Source organism: Hydra vulgaris, chromosome 05 (assembly GCF_038396675.1).
Source record: "Hydra vulgaris chromosome 05, alternate assembly HydraT2T_AEP".
In the NCBI taxonomy this organism is placed as follows: Eukaryota; Metazoa; Cnidaria; class Hydrozoa; order Anthoathecata; family Hydridae; genus Hydra; species Hydra vulgaris.
The window spans coordinates 26,147,620-26,167,584 of record NC_088924.1 but is presented as its reverse complement, the minus strand read 5'-3'; the positions used below and the strand labels follow the sequence as shown (position 1 = coordinate 26,167,584).

At 27.8% G+C, this 19,965-nt stretch overlaps 1 protein-coding gene across 1 annotated transcript in view; it reads left to right on the top strand.

Annotated features, from left to right (window-relative positions):
• The window catches only part of LOC136071924 (FAS-associated factor 2-like), a 59,177-nt gene that overhangs the window by 10,426 nt on the left and 28,786 nt on the right, over positions 1-19,965 (top strand). The window contains exons 4-5 of the mRNA XM_065797746.1: positions 543-609; positions 698-803. Of these exons, the coding sequence (XP_065653818.1) occupies positions 543-609; positions 698-803 (173 nt within the window). The remainder of the gene's footprint in view (positions 1-542; positions 610-697; positions 804-19,965) is intronic.

The window sequence follows — 19,965 nt, the reverse complement described above, 5'->3', positions numbered from 1 at the left end:
AGCATCTACAAGAAACATGTTCAAAATAAAGCCATTAATTGTGTAACTAAGATGTAATTAATTAAAAATAACAACTTCTTATTTTTTATGTTTTTTTCATAGTACATTGTACAAAATGTAAACATACTTAAAACTTTTAAATTTCCTTTGAAAATTCTAATAAGAAAGATTAAAGTTCAAAAAACGTCAGCGGTGCACGTGTTTAATGTCTCCATAACTTCACTTAAAACATGAAAACTATAATAAAACAAAGTTATAAAACGGGTGTAAATGTTACTTATGTGAAATAAATACAAAAAATAACTCAATTACAGTAACATGAGTGAATGTAATTTGTTTCATCTCTGTTCTTGAATTTTTAGAGTCTATACAATAATTGTTTCATTAATCTTATTTTCTCATGAATTAATTGAAAAATTAAGTTTTATACTAAATTTTAATATTATTTGAAATTTGGGAATCTGTGCAATGTTATGTTATCTAAAAAGATTAGACTATATAAATGTTAATTTATGATAACTTATGCAGTGCTAAATTTTTAGGTCAAGCAAAGCAATCACAAAAAGATCATCTTCACATAAAAATGCAATTCATATTACAAGAAGAAATGTATTTCCTTTTTTTTATTACAAAATTTTTTTATTTAATAAATGAAATTTTTTCTTTCTCTAATTAGTTTAATAAAATTTTGTTTTAGACTTGGAGCCAATGGTTAAAAAATGTTTTTTCCATACCTATTACAATTATTCAAATATCCTTTCAATTTGGTTACAGTTTATTTTCCGACTTTTTTAATTTTGTTTGTAAGTTTTCTTGCTATTTTTATAGATTTCTATTTGTATATTTCTGCAATTATACAAAAATGCTAGTTTTAAGCTGAGCCCCCATTGACTTAATGTCCTTTATACCATATTTTATTCTTTAATGCCAATGGCATTTTTACTCAGTGCAAGTCTAAATGCTGAGCATGTTTCTTCAAAATACATGTGTTGATTCTACTGGTTAATATCAACACTGCACGTTTTGATGGTAATGATTTTTCCTCTTAGTGCGTGTGTTACCCACATCAATGTTTACTTTTAATGAGTATTTTAATTTTTTTTTTTACAAATGAAGTAATAATGTTGTTGTTTGGTTCAGTCAAAAGTTTTTCTTAACATTTTAATCAAAGTTTAGTAATATTGTTTTTCAATAAATATTTTAAATAGAAATTTAAAAATATTATTTTTTGTTTTGTTTCAAAAAGTTTATCAACTTTAATGCACATTGCTTTCTAATGGATCAAACAGTTATACTGTGTAGTTTACCTCTATCAAACTGTGTAGTTTACCTCTATCAAACTGTGTAGTTCACCTCTAGCAAACTGTGTAGTTTACCCTAGTAGTTCTATTATGTAATCAAATTACATAATTGATTAACATGATATATAGTCATTTTATCATATAGTTAATTAATTACTCAGGACACCAATGCTAGAGCAACATTAACCCAAGGTTTCTGAGATTGTTTCAATGTTGGCCCAACATAATGTTCTACCTGGGGATTTCTATTTTGTAATTGTACTATAATGTCAATAAAAGTTATAATGTGTAGTTTAACTTTCTAATGTTTTTGTGGCATTTTTCACAATTTTAAACTTTTCATATCATTAAAATTTTGTACAGGGTGGTACATAAATCACATTGCCATTTTAAAATTCAATATATTTTTTCTTTTCCTTTTTTTTCTTTTCAGGATTAAAAAGTTAAATTTTTGAAAAATTTAACCGTGATTAAATTTACAACCAAAGAAAGACGTAAGACTATTGAATTTTATTTTGAAAATAAGCACTCAATTATTTTAACTCAGAGATCTTATATGCGCCATTTCAATTTTTGATCCTACTAAGCCTACAATAATTAACTTGGCGAAGTTGAGAACAGGGTTCTATCGAACTATAAGGGTCACAATCTGAATGAGGTCCCTCAGTATGTACATCTAAAAATACAAAAAACTTGGCTGAGCATTGAGGGCAATCCAATCACATTTACTCAAAGATGCTATCAACAACTTGGAATCTCATGGAGGTTGTTGTGACAGATTCTAAAAGGTTTTAACATGTACCTTACAAGGTTCAGCTAGAACAATCTATACAACAATTACATTTGCAATAGTGGCTAAATTACGTTATCAGATTTCAGGATATTGCAAAAATCATTATTAAATTTATCCACAACTTGATCATGGGAGACAAGGCCCAATTTTATTTGGACAGAAATGGGAATACATGTTCAAGTCAATAGCACCCACGTAAGGTTACAGTATGGTGTGGAGTAACCTCAGAAAAGATTATTGAGCTTCACTTCTTTAAGGATCCTGATGAAAATGCAGTAACTGTAACTGGCAAGTGTTATAAAGAAATGCTGGTAAATTTGGTTCAGCCTGAGATAGCAAGTATGGCAGGATATTGGTGGTAGCAAGGTATTGCACTTACTGCTAAAACTACTATGCAAATTTTAACATTCTGTTTTGAGATCAAATAAAATCTGATAATTCTGTTGTTTTTTTTGGACCCCCATTGTCATCTAATTTGACAGTCCTAGACTCTATCCTTAAGGGGTATCTTAAAGAAAAGGTGTAAGTAACAAAGCCACGAACAACCAGGGGTTATCTTTTTCCGAATATTTCTGGAATTCTGGATATTTATCTCAACTTTTAGTTTTTCGGGATATCCAAAATGTTTTACATACATACAAGTTTAGTTATTTATTTTTGTAATATATTTATTTTTTAAGCTTTTTCACTCAGCACTCATACAAAAGTTTAAAAAGTTTGGAAAAAAGTTTGAAACAACTTAGCTAAAAGCAAAATTAATAGGAAAAAAAGGGAAAATATATTCCAGATTTTTTCTGAATTTTTTACCAGAACGATTTTCCGGATTTTTAAAATATGACCTGGATGATCTATGAACAACTTAAAACAAACATACACAATGAAATTCATTTGGCACATCTTTAAATGCTAAAAACAAAGGCCATTTACATGACATTGTTTTTTATACATAATCAAAATTAAATTTTATGAAATTTTTCAAAACATAATTTTAGTTAAATTTTTTATTTTCAAATGAAGAAGGATTTAGATTTATAAGTTTTTCCAAAAAATGTAATGCTTCACTGCAAAACCAGATTAAATGAAATCCTCCACAATAAAACTAATATACAAATATTTTTGCTGGTAATTTTGCTTCTATGGTATCAGATCATTTACCCTAATTTTTAATACATCCATTATATAGAACCAAAATTAATTCTCAAAAAAGCTGCATTTTTCGTCGGAATTTAAAAAAAATAAATTGCGAGGAATTATGTAGTGATTTCTCAAAAATTAGTTGGACTAATATAATCAATGTCGACGAAGGTAAGACTAATAAGTCATTTAAAGAGTTTTTCACAAGTTTTAATTCTCTTTTAGATAAACATGCACCATTAAAAAAAGTCAGCAATCATTGCTTATCAAGGGGTCTCAAACCTTGGATAACACGAGGAATCTTGATTTCAATTAAAATATGAATTAAAATGTTTAACAAATTTCTTAAAGCAAAGAATCCTAATAACAAACTCAATCTAGAAAAATCTTATAAAACATAGTAACTTACTTGTTTCTCTCACCTGTCGTAGTAAAAAGAACAATTACTCTAAGTTCTTCTCTGATAATGCCAAAAATTTGAAATCTACATGGGATGGTATAAGGAATCTTTTAAACATTAGTTCAAGAGTTAACTCATATCCTTCTTGCTTATCTTCTAACAACTCCATGACATATGACCTCATTAAAATTTCAGAATCTTTTAATTCATTCTTTGTTTCAGTTTTGGAAGAGTTACAGAAAAAATTCACTCATCCAATGCTGACTTTAATAAATATCTTAAAAATCCTAATCTTAAATCAATATTCATAAAATCTACAGACAAAAACGAAGTATTTTCTATTATTCATTCTCTTAATGACAGCAAGGCTTCGGGACCTAACAGCATTTCAATATTTATTTTTAAAGCTCTTGCAAATGATATCTCTCCTGTACTTTCTGAACTATTTAATCTGTCATTCATCACCGGTGTATTCCCTGATATCTTAAAAACTGCTTCTGTTATCCCAATTCATAAAAAAGACTCAAAACTTGAATGAAATAACTATAGACCAATTTCGTTATTATCAAATGTCAGCAAACTTTTAGAAAAAATTATGTATTCTCGTATTTACAACTTTTTGAATAATTTTGCTAGTTTTCATATTCGACAGTTTGGGTTTCATTCAAATTACTCCACTTCTCATGCTCTTATTAGCATTACAGAAATGATTTGTGGTGCAATTGACAGTGGTTCCTTTGCTTGTGGTGTATTCATAGATCTTCAAAAAGTTTTTGATATGGTTGATCACAACATTCTAATAAAAAAGTTTAACTACTACGGAATACATGGTATTGCTAATCATTGGTTTTCTTCATATATTAGGGATCACACTCAGTTTGTTTCAATTAATAGATTTGAATCCACACATAACATTATTAAATATGGTGTTCCACAAGGTTCCGTTCTTGGACCGTTATTGTTTTTATTATATATAAATGATTTATCTTGTTCATTAAAAAAGTTCATTAAGTTCATTGTTATGCTGATGCTACCAATCTTTTATATATCAACAAATCACTTTGTTAAAATTAACTTTTTTACAACTCTTTGTAAAAAAGTTAATTAAGATCTACATTGCTTATGTAACTGGTTAAATAGTAATCATATTTCATTGAATGTCAATAAAACTGAATATATTATTTTTTATTTCCCTCAAAAAAAAACTATTGATATTATTAAAATTAATGGAAAAAAACTTTTTCCGTCAAATTATATAAAATACCTTGAAGTATATCTTAATGAAAACCTATCTTGGTATAATCATCTTAAAAAAAAACTTACAAGAGCTAACAGTATGCTTTCTCTAAAATCGTTACTATGTTCCTATTCAAGCTCTTCGAATGATTTATTCTTCTTTATTCTTCTCGAGAATTCTCAAGAAATTTTGAGAAATGTTAAAATCATAATTTTTTTTAAATTTTAATATAATTTATGTTCATAAAATGTATATGGACAAACATTGGATTAAAAAAACAGCAATAAATATAAAAGTCAATTAATATAAGAAAAAAATGGTATAAAAATATAACGAAAAAAAGATATACTCTAAAATATACAAGTGTAAAAAGTTTTTAATTGTTATTTATTAGTTAATTTATAAAAGAAAAAAATACTAATACAAAAATGTGAAATGAAAACAGCAATTAAACAAATTATAAGCACATAAGTAATAATTTTTATTTATTGTTTTTGAAGTAATATTTTAAAAAACATAATGCATTCAATGGCGTGTTTGATAATCTGTTTCTTTTTTTTGTTACAAAATCATTAGCAATCATTAGTTGAGAAATTACGTTCGTTTTGCGTTGAAGTTAGTTATATTGTTATTATTTATATTATTATTGTTATTAGTTATATTATAGATAATGCATCTTTTAGATTTTCCAAATTTTGTGACCTTATTCCAGTTGTTTGGAATATGCTGCATTCTTTTTTAAGTGACTGATAAAGATTCTGGTTATTATTATCGCAACATTGGCGTGGCATAATTTATTTTTTTGTATTTGTTATAGCTAAATTTAGTTGTTCTTCAAGTAATAGCTCAGTGTTGACAACAAATGATGAAAAATATGCTTCTTCTTTTTTTAAATCTTCGTCAAAAAAATATCATTTTTTGACGAAGATTTAAAAAAAGAAGAAGCATATTTTTCATAATTTGTTGGGTTATGTAAAAATTTGTATAAAGATACAGCATTATCATTTCTCTTTTTACTTATTTCTTCTTTGATATTGTTTTAGAATTCTCTACTTATTTAGTTCTTTCTACGTTCTTCCTCTAATTTATTAAATAAAAATTTTAAGGCTCCTTTGGCTGTTAATAGTAAACGACCGGGGCTATGGCCGGGGCTAGGTTTGATAACACATAGCCGCGACCGGAGTTGAGTTTATGATCAGTGCTGCATTAATATTGATAGATCCTACAAAAATATTGTTTTTAATTGAAATTTATGATATGAGTTATAATTAAAAACAATACTTTTATAGGATCTATCAATATAAATGCAACCCCGGTCATAAACCCGGCCGGGGCTGCATTAAAATTGATAGATCCTATAAAATATTGTTTTTAAATAATATTCATATCATAAATTTTAATTAAAGATAACATATTTATAGGATCTATCAATATTAATGCAGCCCTCATCATAAACCTGGCCCTGGTCATGGCTATGTGTTATCAAAACTAGCCCCGGCTATAGCCCCGGTCATTTACTAGCCATTAATAATGTTGCATATGCTCAGCTTAAAGCTTCTACAGCTATTTGTGTTGGTTCTAATACAGCTAATAGGATTTTGGCCATCTGTATGTAATTATCTTTCCACAAGTGGTTTAAATTTAATTCACTTTATGCCATTTGCACACAGTTTTTGATTTTTAAGAATCGTTTCACCATTATTTCAATAGTATTCCAGCGTGTTTTACAGTCTTGTAGCAAAGCCAATTCTTTTTGTACTTGGTCTTTTACATATTTTTGTAGAACACCATTTTTCACTGTAGAATTTTTAAAGAGTTTTACGATTTTTTGTATTCGTACTACTGCATCTTTAATTTGGGATTTAAGTTGAAAGTTTTTGCTACGTAACACGTCAATTTCCAAATTAAAGTCATCTTCTGTACTTCCAATGCTAGCATCATCTTCGCTTTCTACAATCTCATGCTCGTCTACGGATTTATTTATTTCATTTTTTGGTTCAGCATAGAATGTTTTCAAAACTGCTAGATGTATGGCATGATTGTAGCATAATTGCTGCAAGGCAGGCGATAATCTACCAAATTTCTTTATAACCCCAGCACCATCACTCATAACAGCCACAATATCTTCTTGTAAAGATAGACCAAACTCTTCTAATTTTTGCGACAGTATTTCCAAAGTTATTTCTGATGTACAACTTCCTTCGATAAAAATCAAACCAAGGTTAAATGAATTATTTTCATTATTTCTGTATAATTGAACCCATGAATCTACAATTTTTAACGCTTGTCCATTCGTCAATAGATACGCTGAACTTTCTTTCTTCGTTCTTTAGTTTCTATATAATCTGTACTATCTCTTCTTTCTTGCTATGGTAAAATTCTACCATTAATTGTCTCACCTCAGAAGGATTTTAAGGTAATCTGAATCTCCTAGTGGTCATACTTTGCCCTATAAATTCACTTTTAGTAATTTTATTGAATGATATACCCCCCTTACCAGCTAATTTAGAAATCAATTCAGCCAGGGTTGGTTGTTTTACAAATTTTAAAGTAGTTTGATTAGTTAGATTTTCAACTTTATTCCATTTATTTTGATGTAGAACTTTCTAATACGTGAGTGTATTTGTGAACATTTTCAAGATGTCTCCTCATACCAATTGTTGCTGAACCTTTGCATAATAATTTTCTTGTACATAAATTGCAATTTGCCTTATCGTTGTTTATTTTAAAATATGACTTGACATCTTTGTAAGTCATGCCCTTGTCGTTGTTGCTCATTTTTTCTATAAAAACTAGAATAAATAAAATAAATTACATATAACTTTTTGTAAGATCGTTTGAAAGAATCAGACAAATCATAAATTTCTTAAAACATTTAATCGTTCTTTTCTTACGTAAAATATAATAAATATAAATATAAAATATATTACAATAAATTATTACTTGAAAACTCTTGCTATCATAGTATTAGTATTTAATGTAAAAAAAAAACCAGAAAGAAAAAGAAACCTTGCGCAGCATTTGGGTTACGTACATGCAAAGAACATAGAACTATAATTTGAATTAGATTAATCATTAAAGCAAATAATCTTTCTCGAGAATTTTCATTCAATTTCAAGAGAATTGAGAAATAAAAATAATGACTTTTTCTCAAGAAATTCTCGAGAAAGTATTCTCGAGATTAAACATTAGTTAGTTTGAAATGAGATAAGTTAAGTTGAAAATGAGATTAGTTAAGTTGAAAATGAGATTAGTTAAGTTGAAAATGAGATTAGTTAAATTGAAAATGAGACGAGTTAAGTCCGAATAAAATTCTTAAAAGTTGTTTAAGAAAACTTAAACTTTTTTTATTTTTAAATTTATAAATAACTACAGTATGCAAAAAAAATTAATCATATATTTAAAATGGCATCTTTTATGTTTATGACCAAAATATTTCAACAATAATGAAATTTTAAATAATGAACTTTTAAATAATGATATTTTAAATAATTAATTTTTAAATAATGACCTTTTTTTTTAATGCATGATATTGGCATTAAATTTTATACATCATTAGATTGTCTAAAAATTAATAGGTTGGAAAAACAATTTATTCACACCAAGTTTATTTAATCACTAAAACATAAAGAATTTTTTAAAATAATGCTAAAACAGCAAATTATTTAATTTTTTTGTCTTGCATACTGCATGATTTTTTAAATTTTGGTTTTGGAACATAAATATGATTTATTTTTAAAAAATGTAAAGTTTAGAACCTTCACATTTTTAAGTTGTAAACTTTACATGGTAATATGGATTTACTGTGATTTAAACTCTGGTGCAGGTGTTTTTAAAAAAACTAGTTACAGCAAGTTTTAATTAGAGAAAATTTATCCTAATAGATAGATGTTCACTGATAGATTTTGCAGAACCAAATTTTTGTAAAATGATCATCTAAAACAAAATAAAGATGTTTATGTTGTTAGAATAACTTATCTTTTAATTGTCATATAGTGTTATGAGTAATAATGTATAAAATTAGTAATATATGCAGCACTTAATTACTAGCAACATAATTAGTAACCAAACAGGCTCCAGAGTTGGCTAAAGAGCTGGGTGCGGCTCTCATGTCTGGCCATATTGGTGGCATCCAAATTCTTGTTTAACAATGTTTACAGCTCCCTTTTCCTAATATTCACTAATGTAACCACAAATTGCATCTTGTTGTTCATTATGCAGTTTCAATATCAGTTGCAAACGTTTATTTTGTAAGCAAAAAAAGTGTTCAGTTCAAGAAAAAAATTTTTTAACATGAAGGTCATCAAGTGTTGAATTAATGCACTAATGTTGTTGAAACAATGTTACCAGGAGTAGTACAAGTGTAGTAAACGACTGGGGCTATGGCCGGGGCCAGGTTTGATAACACATAGCCGCGACTGGGGATGAGTTTATGATCAGTGCTGCATTAATATTGATAGATCCTACAAAAATGTTGTTTTTAATTGAAATTTATGATATGAGTTATAATTAAAAACAATATTTTTATAGGATCTATCAATATAAATCCAACCCCGCTCATAAACCCGACTGGGGCTGCATTAAAATTGATAGATCCTATAAAATATTGTTTTTAAATAAAATTCATATCATAAATTTTAATTAAAGATAACATTTTATAGGACCTATCAATAATATTAATGCAGCCCTGATCATAAACCTGGCCCTGGTTATGGCCCTGTGTTATCAAACCAACCCCCTGCCATAGCCCCGGTTGTTTACTATACAAGTGTTATGTGATGATCTTAATTGAAAGAATTCATCTTCAATTTTAGACATGATTGCTTCATATCCTGAATTTGAACTAGCACTGTCACTGTTTTTAGCCAATTACTACTGCTGTTGAATCTTGTTCTCTAAGAATTCCAGATCAATTTCTTTTTTGTCCATTGTATTTGATTTTAACTTAAATTTTTAATGGACAATTACTGCTATTAAGTCTGCATTCATGATGAACTGATTGAATCTGCTATCTATGGCTGCATCCATGCTTACCACCATTAGCTTGCAGCACTAGGTTAAGCTGTTCGGAAGAAAGAAGTTCATTTTCTTTTTTAAATTCATTTATGTTGGCAGCAGGTATATATTGCAGACCTCTGTTTCACACTGCAGGATATCTAATGCTTAAGCAAGAAACTTTATAACAGTAACATACTCTGCAATAATTGCGACTTCAGCTTGTCAAAACAGTGGCAAATCAACCTCGTCTCACAACATCAAACTGCAGCCAAAATGATTTATTAATAACTTCTTTATTTAATAATAACTTCTGCAGATGTATTACTTTGAGACTGTTCCACTTGACATCTTGTTAATGATTTTTTGGTTAAAACTAAATATTAAAATGCATAGTAACAAAATAAAAATTGTCTTTTTAGCTAAAACCTTCTCTATTTTTCTTGGTTCTTGAGTCTTTATAATAAATGCTGCAGTCTGCTGACTGCATAATTTATTTCATGCACATTTAATTCGTAACAGTTTCAGTATATGATGTCATTGTAAATTTTTTTAAAGATATCAAAGTGATTTTTTGTCTGACAATTAGAAAATCATTTGTATAATTTTTCACTAAATTCTAAAAAATATTTGTAATTAGGGTTTCCAAAAAACTGCATTTATAAAAAACTGCGGTTTCGGTTTTAATAAAAAAAAAACCAGCGGTTAACCGTGGTTTTTGATTTTTCTTGTTAAATAATAAAACTTATGTAAGTTCATCTTGCATTGTTTATTAAAAATGTTATTTAAAAAAACTGTTCTCACATTATGTTTATGTTTCGAAATAAAACTTGTAACAACTTATTTTTATTGTAAAAAAATCTAAGAAAACTAAAGATTTTAACAATTCCTCAGATAATTGTGACCTGATTTTTGTGCAGAAACTTTTGTGCAGCTCGAAAAAATGCGCTTTTTTAAATTTGAATGCAATATAGATGCGATTTCTGTATTTATAGCAAATAGTTTTGCGGGCCTGAAATCAAGAACAGTATCTGCTATCAATAACGTTGCATCTTCTCTGCTAAAGAATTCCACTTGTAGTTTTGCTGGCTCTAAAGTGGCGTGTAATGAAGCTAATGACTCAAAATCTAGCTTGTTGATTACATCAAGAGCATTTAATTCAGTAAATATTAAGAATAAATATTTCTTAACAAAGACGCTGTCATTGTAAAAAGTGAATTCCAAAGATGATGAACATCCAGATGCAGTTTGATTTCTTTACCAAATTTCTTAGTAACTTTCTTCTGAAAAATTTGATTACGAACTAATGAGATTTTTATGAGTTTTACTACTTTTCGTGCATTCATAAAAATTTTAGGGTAGTCAACATTAATCTCATTGTTTACTGAAAACTAAAATTATCTTTGTAAGTTCCATGTTCATCCTCTTCTGAATCACTGTCTGTTATCTTGAGTTTCCTTTGTAGGTTTGTGTCTTTATTTTTCTTTTATAACGTGTCACATACACTAAGATAAATGGCATGATTAAAGCAAAACTGATCAACAATGTCTGTTAATTACATGAGCTTTTTGTTGTTTGCTGCACCATCTCGAGTAGAACCTACTGCATCTCTTTCCATACAAACACTAAATTAATTCAAATGATTCTAACAATTTTGTATTAAACTTTCAGCCAGACAGAAAATATAAATTCAAATGAGGCTAGTTTTATAGTTTTTTTTTTATATTTGCTTTCATGCAGGTTGACATTAATGCACCTTCTGTTCCTCAAAGATGGATAATCATCATGCGTCACGCTGAATTTATGTCCCATTTGAATTTTTTCAATAGTTTCTTGTTTCATCACTTCTTTTTTATCAGAAAAATCTTGAGGAATCAAATTCATCACATTTGTTAGACTTTTGGAAGATGATTTCCTCTTTGTTAAATCGATGAGCGAATAAATTTGTTGTTAGTTATCATACTAATCCAAACACCATCTGTAGCTAGATCAGATAAAAAAAGATTTCAAAAAAAAAAAAAAAAATTTATATATTTGTTTTGTTTTTTTAAAAAAAGAGTTATTTTTTGATTATATAAAATATGATTAAGTACATTAGTTTTTCCTATTAACGACAAATTATTGCAGTGCAATGGATGTTCTATTGCTCTAATTTTGAGGCGTGGCTGTCTAAATTGCGAGTTCAAATTGGAAACTATTTTATTTAAATATTTTATTCAAAGTAGTTTTATGTTTTTTAACTATTGTTGTTTATTTATAGCATTACATTATGTTGTTGGGTTATTCCATATGAAATCACCTCGTTTTTCAAAAGTGCTCCAGGGTACCACCTCAAATTTACTTCAAATTTTGACCACCCACAGTTTTTGTGATAAAAACACAATCCTGAAAATTTCAGCTTGATTGACCGAACCTTTCATAAGTTATAATTGAATCAATATAGACCAAAATTGGCAAATTTGAGTATCTGGAGTTTACAGTAGATTGTTTTGATTTTTGACAACATAACTTTGTAAATAAAAAAGGTAATCACCTGAAATTTTTTACGGTAATAGTTTTTCACCCAAGTTATCTATTTTTGCAGGTGTTTTTGACTGATTTCAAACAATTTTTGAGTTCTTATACCTCAAAGTTGCTAAATAACGCTATGTTAATAAAAAATTTGGAAACTTTAATGTGCTACAGTTCAATGTCAACTGACAAACTGTGCCATTTTTTGTTACTTTTGTGTACTTAAATTAAAATTATGTGTTAAGTTTTTTAGCACTTGCAGCAGCCTGTTAGAATAATACTTTTTTAAAAAAATACAATAAATTACATTCACTTCGTAGGCATAGAAAGTAGCGTAGACAGTTAAAATAAATTATGAAACTTTTTAATGGCGAGGTTCTATATATAGACAATCACCAAAAAAATTTAAGGACCTATACTCTAACTTATTAGGGTGTTAACCAGGAATAAATTTGATACAGCATTTTGACGAAATTGGGAATTTATCAAAGTATTTCCCAATCTCCCTCCCTGAGATTAAAATGTGTTCCGGGAATGCGTAGAGTCCTATAAGATTTTAAATAAATACATTGTTTAGGTGAAATGAACATCATAGTTAAATAATATGATCTGTTCTGATCATTTATTGGCAATTTTTCGTAAATGTAAACTCTTTCTTGAACTAGGATCTATAGTAAATTAAGGAACTTTTTCACTGCAGTTAAGTTAAGGCTGTTGAGCAGAATTGATCTAAAGACTCAAAAATGGTGTTCTTTAGATTCACAAAAGGAGTAATTAATAAGTTTTGAAAATTATATAAAAATAGAGAAAAGTTTCTTAAAATATTTTAAAAACTTGAAGCAAAAAAAATTAAAACATCTAAAGCCTTGTTTGGGCATTATACGCTGACAAAATCATGCTAATTCTAACCCAGTGGGCACAGGATGTAAAAAAGAAACACCTTTTAAACGTCTTTTAAACATTTTGAACATCTTTTGAATGTATTGGACGATTTTTGAACATTCAAAAGACATCTTTTTTAAATTCCGTGCTCACTGGGAAATAAAAGAATTCAAATAATCTATAAATCGCCTAAACTACACTAAGTCATTAAATAAATTTCTAGTACCAGTTTGTAATAACCTATAAACTTTTTTTGTATGTAATATTTCAGAGGTGGCTTTTTATAAATATTAGTCGAGAAATGATAGCAGATAAGTAAAAAATGATAAAAGATTTTAGTTAATGTTGACAAGTAAAAAATATCGTCGTTACGATCACCTAATTCAGTTTATATAAAATACTAAGCAAAAAACAAAAAAACAATAACTAAAAACTTACCGTAATATACTGTAATATAAACGACTTCTCGATATTTTGAATAAACATTGTTAAATCAAATTTGTTAATTTTTTAGATTGTAATTTATTTCTTGCTAATTTTTTTTATTTAATATTAGCTGATGTCAGAAGGCCTTCTAAAGAATTTACCAACATTAAGAAGTGAGTTTAACAAGCAAGTTGCAGAGAAAATCCCTAAAAAGAAAAGAAAATTCCAATTTTCCAAGAGACATTTTCACAGTTATGCAATTGCATAGTTATACCAATAACAGCAGTTTTATTTTTAAGTTTCACACATTTAATAAATTAGAATTTCTTATGCTATTTTTCTAATAGTATTTAATAATAATTAATTTTCAATAATTTTTAGAATTGTTATTAAACTTTAATTTGGCAAACTTTATTCTGAAAATGGGATTTTTTTAATTTTAAATTAAGAATTTTAATTTTATGAGGATTTGTTTAACTACTAACACTAACACCTGATAGTTGGTCAATTGAAAAAACTTGCAAAACTTTGTTTCTGCATATATAAATAATGTAAAAATTCATAAACAAAAATGTTTAATACTAGTTCGATTAAAAGAACTTTATCTTGAGTTTAAAAAATTATACCCTACACACAAAGTTGGATTCACCAAGTTCTATGAACTAAGGCTGAAGTAGCGCATCACAGTTGACAGTAGTAGTCTTATCATCAAAATGCTAAGTTGATGTGCGCTTTACCTAAGGGCCATTTAATATATTTCAAAGATTTAATAAAAGTATGTGTTTGTAAGTAAATTTGAAGACTTACTTGGAAAATGTGTTTGAAAATAATGATTTTGATCTGATTACATACAAACAATTGGTATCAACTGACTGAACTGCACACAGTCCAAACAAGCATTATTGAGTTTGTTGAAACTTTAAGTGAAACTTTGTATGACCTTTGTCACCACCACTTTATCAAGGAAGCACAATCCTCCTACTTATCAGAGGCAAAAAGAACATTAGATCAACACACTTGTCTTATTTTTATAGATTTTGCAAAGAACTATAGTTTTCTTGTACAAGATCCATTTGCTGTTTATTACTAAGATGAAAAAAATCAGCTCAAATGTGAATGCTATTGTACAATTTCTGACCATCTTTACCATGACCAAACAACATTTCATTGTTTTCTCACAAAGTTACTCCCATGATCAAAATCAAATTATCCACAATCAATAAAATAAAATACTTCAGTGATGGTGCTCTGTCACAGTACAAAATTACAAATGTCTGTTAAACTTAATGTACCATCTTGAAGATCACAATATAAATGCTGAGCATCACTTCTTTGCTACATCCTATGGCAAAAGTCCATGTGATGGAATAGGAGGAACTATAAAGAGAAGCAGCAAAAGTGAGTCTACGAGCAGCAAATGCAAACCAGAGTTTTACACCATATGAACTGTTTACATGTGCTGAAAAAAACATTAAAAGGTCTTAACATATTGTACATTTCAAGTGGTGATATCAATAACCATAAAGTTTATTTTAAACTAAAGAAATGATATGAAGAGATGAGCACAGCCCCAGGCACAAGAAGCTATCACAGTTTTGTACCAGGTGGAGATTTATTTTTATGGAGAATCTCTAGTGATACTGTCTATGACCCATTTGCTGAATAATATTAACTTGGCAAAAAAAGATCCTTCAACTTTCAACCTGGTAAATACATTGCATGTTTTTAAGGTGATGAATGGTACATAGGGCTTGTGCTTGAGATTTGTAATGAAAACCAATATGTTAATGTAAGATTCATGCATAGAAAAAAAAAATTAGAAGGATTAATGATGCACAATCAAATCAGTGTTGGGTTCCATTTGACAAAGTGATATGTCAAATAAGTACTCCATCCATTAAGGGTAGAAGAATACTTGCGCTATTAGGTCTTTTAAACTAAAAAAGCATCGCATTCAAATTGCTAAAACTATGTCATAAGGTAGAGTATTGGTCTTTGAATCTTTTTTTGTTGATTGTCTATATATAAAACCTTGCCAGTAAAAAGTTTCATAGTTTATTTTAACTGTGTACGCTACTTTCTATGCCTACAAAGTGAATGTAATTTATTGTATTTTTTAAAAAAATATAATTTTAACAGGCTGCTGCAAGTGCTAAAATAATTTTTAACACATAATTTTAATTTTTTCCTCAAGTGGTTACTCTAAGTACACAAAAGTAACAAAAAATTGGCACAGTTTGTCAGTTGGTATTGAACTGTAGCACATTAAAGTTTCCAAAATTTTTTTCTAATATTGCATTATTTAGCAACTTTGAGGTACCAGAACTCAAAAATTGTTTAAAATCAATCAAAAACACCTGCAAAATTGATTTATTTGGGTTAAAAACTATTAGCAAAAAAAATTTTAGGTGATCACCTTTTTTATTTACAAAGTTATGTTCTGTCAAAAATCAAAAAAATCTGCTATAAGCTCCAGGTACTTAAATTTTTGGGATTTTTGTCAATATTAAATCAATCATAACTTTTGAATGGTTTGGCCATTCAAGCTGAAAATTTGAGGTTTATATTTTTTTCATAAATACTGTGGGTGGTCAAAAATTGAAGCAAATTTGAGGTTGTACCCTGGGGACCATTAGTGATTTGATATGGAATGACCCTGTTATTAATTTTAGTTTTTTAGGTAGTTGCAGTTGAGTGATATATACCAACTTAAATAGGGGCACAAATAATAATTAAAATGTTAAGAAACAAAGTTTTGTCACTTTAATAACTAAAGTATTCAAGTTTACAAAATAAATTTTATATGATATGTTCTTACACGGACAAATAATATGAAATAAATTAAGTATTCTTTAGATTGAGGCATAAATTACAAAGACTCCAGGAACCAAGAAAAAATGGAGAAGACAAGCTTTGACTAAAATGACAATTTTTGTTATATTGATAAGCATTTATTATTTAGTGTTATTCAAAAAAATTTAGCACAAAAAATTTTGCCAAAAAATTTTACCAAAAACGTTTTTTTAAAAACATTTTCATTAATATGAACACATATTGTCTCGACACTTGTAGATCCCTTTAAGCATATAATTTATGCTTTACTCTTATAATTTATGCTCTACTCTTATAATTTATGTTCTACTCTTATAATTTATGTTCTACTCTTATAATTTATGGTTTACTCTTATAATTTATGCTCTACTCTTAGTTTCAATGCAAGCTATTTTTGATTGATATTTTGACAAAATATATTTTTAATATTATAAATTATAGTTATATTATTGTTAAATTATAAATAATGTTATTATTTACAAATTAAATATTATTACTAACATTTAAAAATATGGTTTTATTGAAAGAGTTTTGTCTGAGAGACAAATTAATAAACAAGTTTGAGAAGTTTTTCTTTATGTGATGGAAATCAGTGTACATGGAAAGGTGATAAAGAAATTGTAACAATTAAAATTTTTAATAACAAGATCTTTAAGATCTTAAAAAATTTTGTCCTTTATATTGAACAGTATGCACTATGGACATTAAAAACAATTTAAAAAATACCATTTCAACACATTTTCTTTTTATCAATAGTACTATAATATTCACAATGAATGTAAACAAGAATTTTGTAACATTATCATGTTATAACTGTTACTTAGGTTAAAAAAAACAACTGTTGCTTAAGTTAAAAGTATAAAACTAAACAGCTCCATGAAAACCCAAAAAACATGTGTCTTTATTTATGCATAAATATCTTAAATTGCTTAATATTGTTAAATTTTTTTATTAAGTTTAATCCTTTAATGCACAAGTTACTTAGAGTTATGCATTTCTATCAAAACTTTACACAAATAATGTTTAGATGGCATGAAACATAGTGCAATTTTTTTTTGACCCCAGTTTCATGGAAAATTTTGTCCTTTATACTGGACAGTAGGCACTATGGACATTAAAAACAATTTAAAAAATACAATTTCAACACAGGGTTTCTTTTTATCAATAATACTATAATATTCACAAGGAATGTAAACAACAAGAATTTTGTAACATTAAAGCATGTACACGAAATAAATGTGAAAGTAAAAAAGCAACTTAAAAAAAGTTCTCTTCAATTTTAATTGAGAACCAAGTAATAACTTTAATACAATAATATAAGAAGATCAAGCATAAAAAAAATTCAAATTATTTCTGCAATCTAATAAAATTTCGAGCTTTTGCTTTGGTGGTACCCACAAGCTTGCGCACAGAATAAGAATCAAAACTATTTGATGCTTTTTAAAATAATATTTTAATATCTTTATTGTTTCTGGAAACTTATTTTGTTATTTTCATTTTTTTTTTATAATAAGCTAGTACTTTTCAATAACTCTCAATTCTGGGCAGTTAGGAGGATTCCATAGCTAGTTTACAATAATGACTTAAAGCTAAATCAGGCCAGAACACAGGTCTGTTATTGTGTGATCTAATGAGAGGTAAAAGGCGTTTTTGTAAACACTCTTTTACATATATTTGACCAGAAAGTGTGGACTGAAAAATATAAGGTGCTGATTTTTTGCCACAACTGCAAATAGCTTGCGAAATCAAAGCTTTTTTAGCAAACTTGTCTTGTTTTGTGTATTTAAATTTCATTCCTTTTCATATTTGGCAATATAATAGACAGTACCAGGAATTTGCTGATAATCGATTTTGTTGTCTTCAATAATATATAGATATTTAGAAATAAAATTGTCATACAATTTTTTTTGTTGAGTTTCGGATTGGTTGGGCATTTTTTGTGCTCTAAAAGAATGAAAACCATGTTTATTTTTAACTTTTACAACAAAACTATGAGAAAGTCCATAAATTTTTGCGCGTTCCGTTAGTGAAAAGCTTGAGTTAATCTTAAAACTGTTAACCAGTTTTCTAACTAGTTTTATATCTTAAAAACTTTCCTTTCTTCCACCACCAGATTTGTGTTTGATCGATTTTGTTAGAAAAAAATGTTGAATTACATAACTAACAATGTATGGATGTATTTGCAACACTTTTGCTTTCGAATTAGCTACTATTATGATTTTCCAAATATTTGTGCATAATTTTTTCTCTTATGTCTGCTTCTTTTGTCATTTTTAAAACCAATTTTAAGTTAAATAAAAAAAACTGACACATTTTTTTGAAATCACAACACATTGTAAACAAAATACTAAACAATTAAAAAGATTTTAATATAATCACTGAAAAAAAATGACGTACTTATTTTTTCACATTTATTTTGTGTACACAGTTTACCATGGTATAACTGTTACTTAAGTTTATGAAATTAAACAGCTCCATAAAAACCCAAAAAGCATTTGTCTTTTTTTACACATAAAAAAACTTTACATACACTAACATTTACTACATTGAAACATAGTCTTCTTTTTGCAACCTTTCTTGCTTTCACCGCATATCATAGGTATGCACATCGTTTTTAAAATTAGCAGAAATATCATTTGTCTTTATACATTTCGGTGAACAGAACTCTGCCTTTTCACTACCAAGACTTGAAGGGTTGATAAGTGATACGCAAACATCGACCCCTCTCATGTATGAGTTATACAAGTGAACAGTAGCAGGTTTAGATACAGATCTGTGAAAAAATATGTGGACAGTAGGAAAAAAGTGTATTCTTTTGATATCTTTTATCCTAGAAATATTTCTGAAAGTATCTGTTGTATTTCAATTGTTTAATTGTCCTGTTATAAAATATAAAAATTAAAATCAATTAAAGTAATAAAGTTATTTAAAAATGTCATAAAAAACAACTATTTGAAATACTGTAGGATTTACATTAGTTACACCAAAAAAAATAAACAGACAAAAATTGACGTCATTGGCGTCAAAAATTATTGTCATCTCTTTCGTTGTAAACAACAATCCAAGTTGTAAACAAAATTTTTTTAATGAATTATTAGACACTGTATTTGCAAATAAATGGGTCTACGTGGGCCTGAATACACACCTAGGAAGCGTGCATGCATCATTGCTTTGCATAAAGAAGGCCTTAGCATATGTGAAATAGCGCAAAGGGTCATGGAAAGAAGGGGGGTATAGGGAATGTGGTTAAATGGTTTGCAAATACTGGTCAAACCGCATCAAAGAAGTGACCTGGGCGTTCCAGAATAAGTTCTAAAAAAAGGTGCATAATATACAGTATTACTATGCAATTTTTAAACACGACTAATTGAGTATGTTGTGAATATCTTTTACCATGCGCCATTTTTATATGTTATTTTTGTTTTTATTCTCCATATTGTTATTGCTGTAGTAC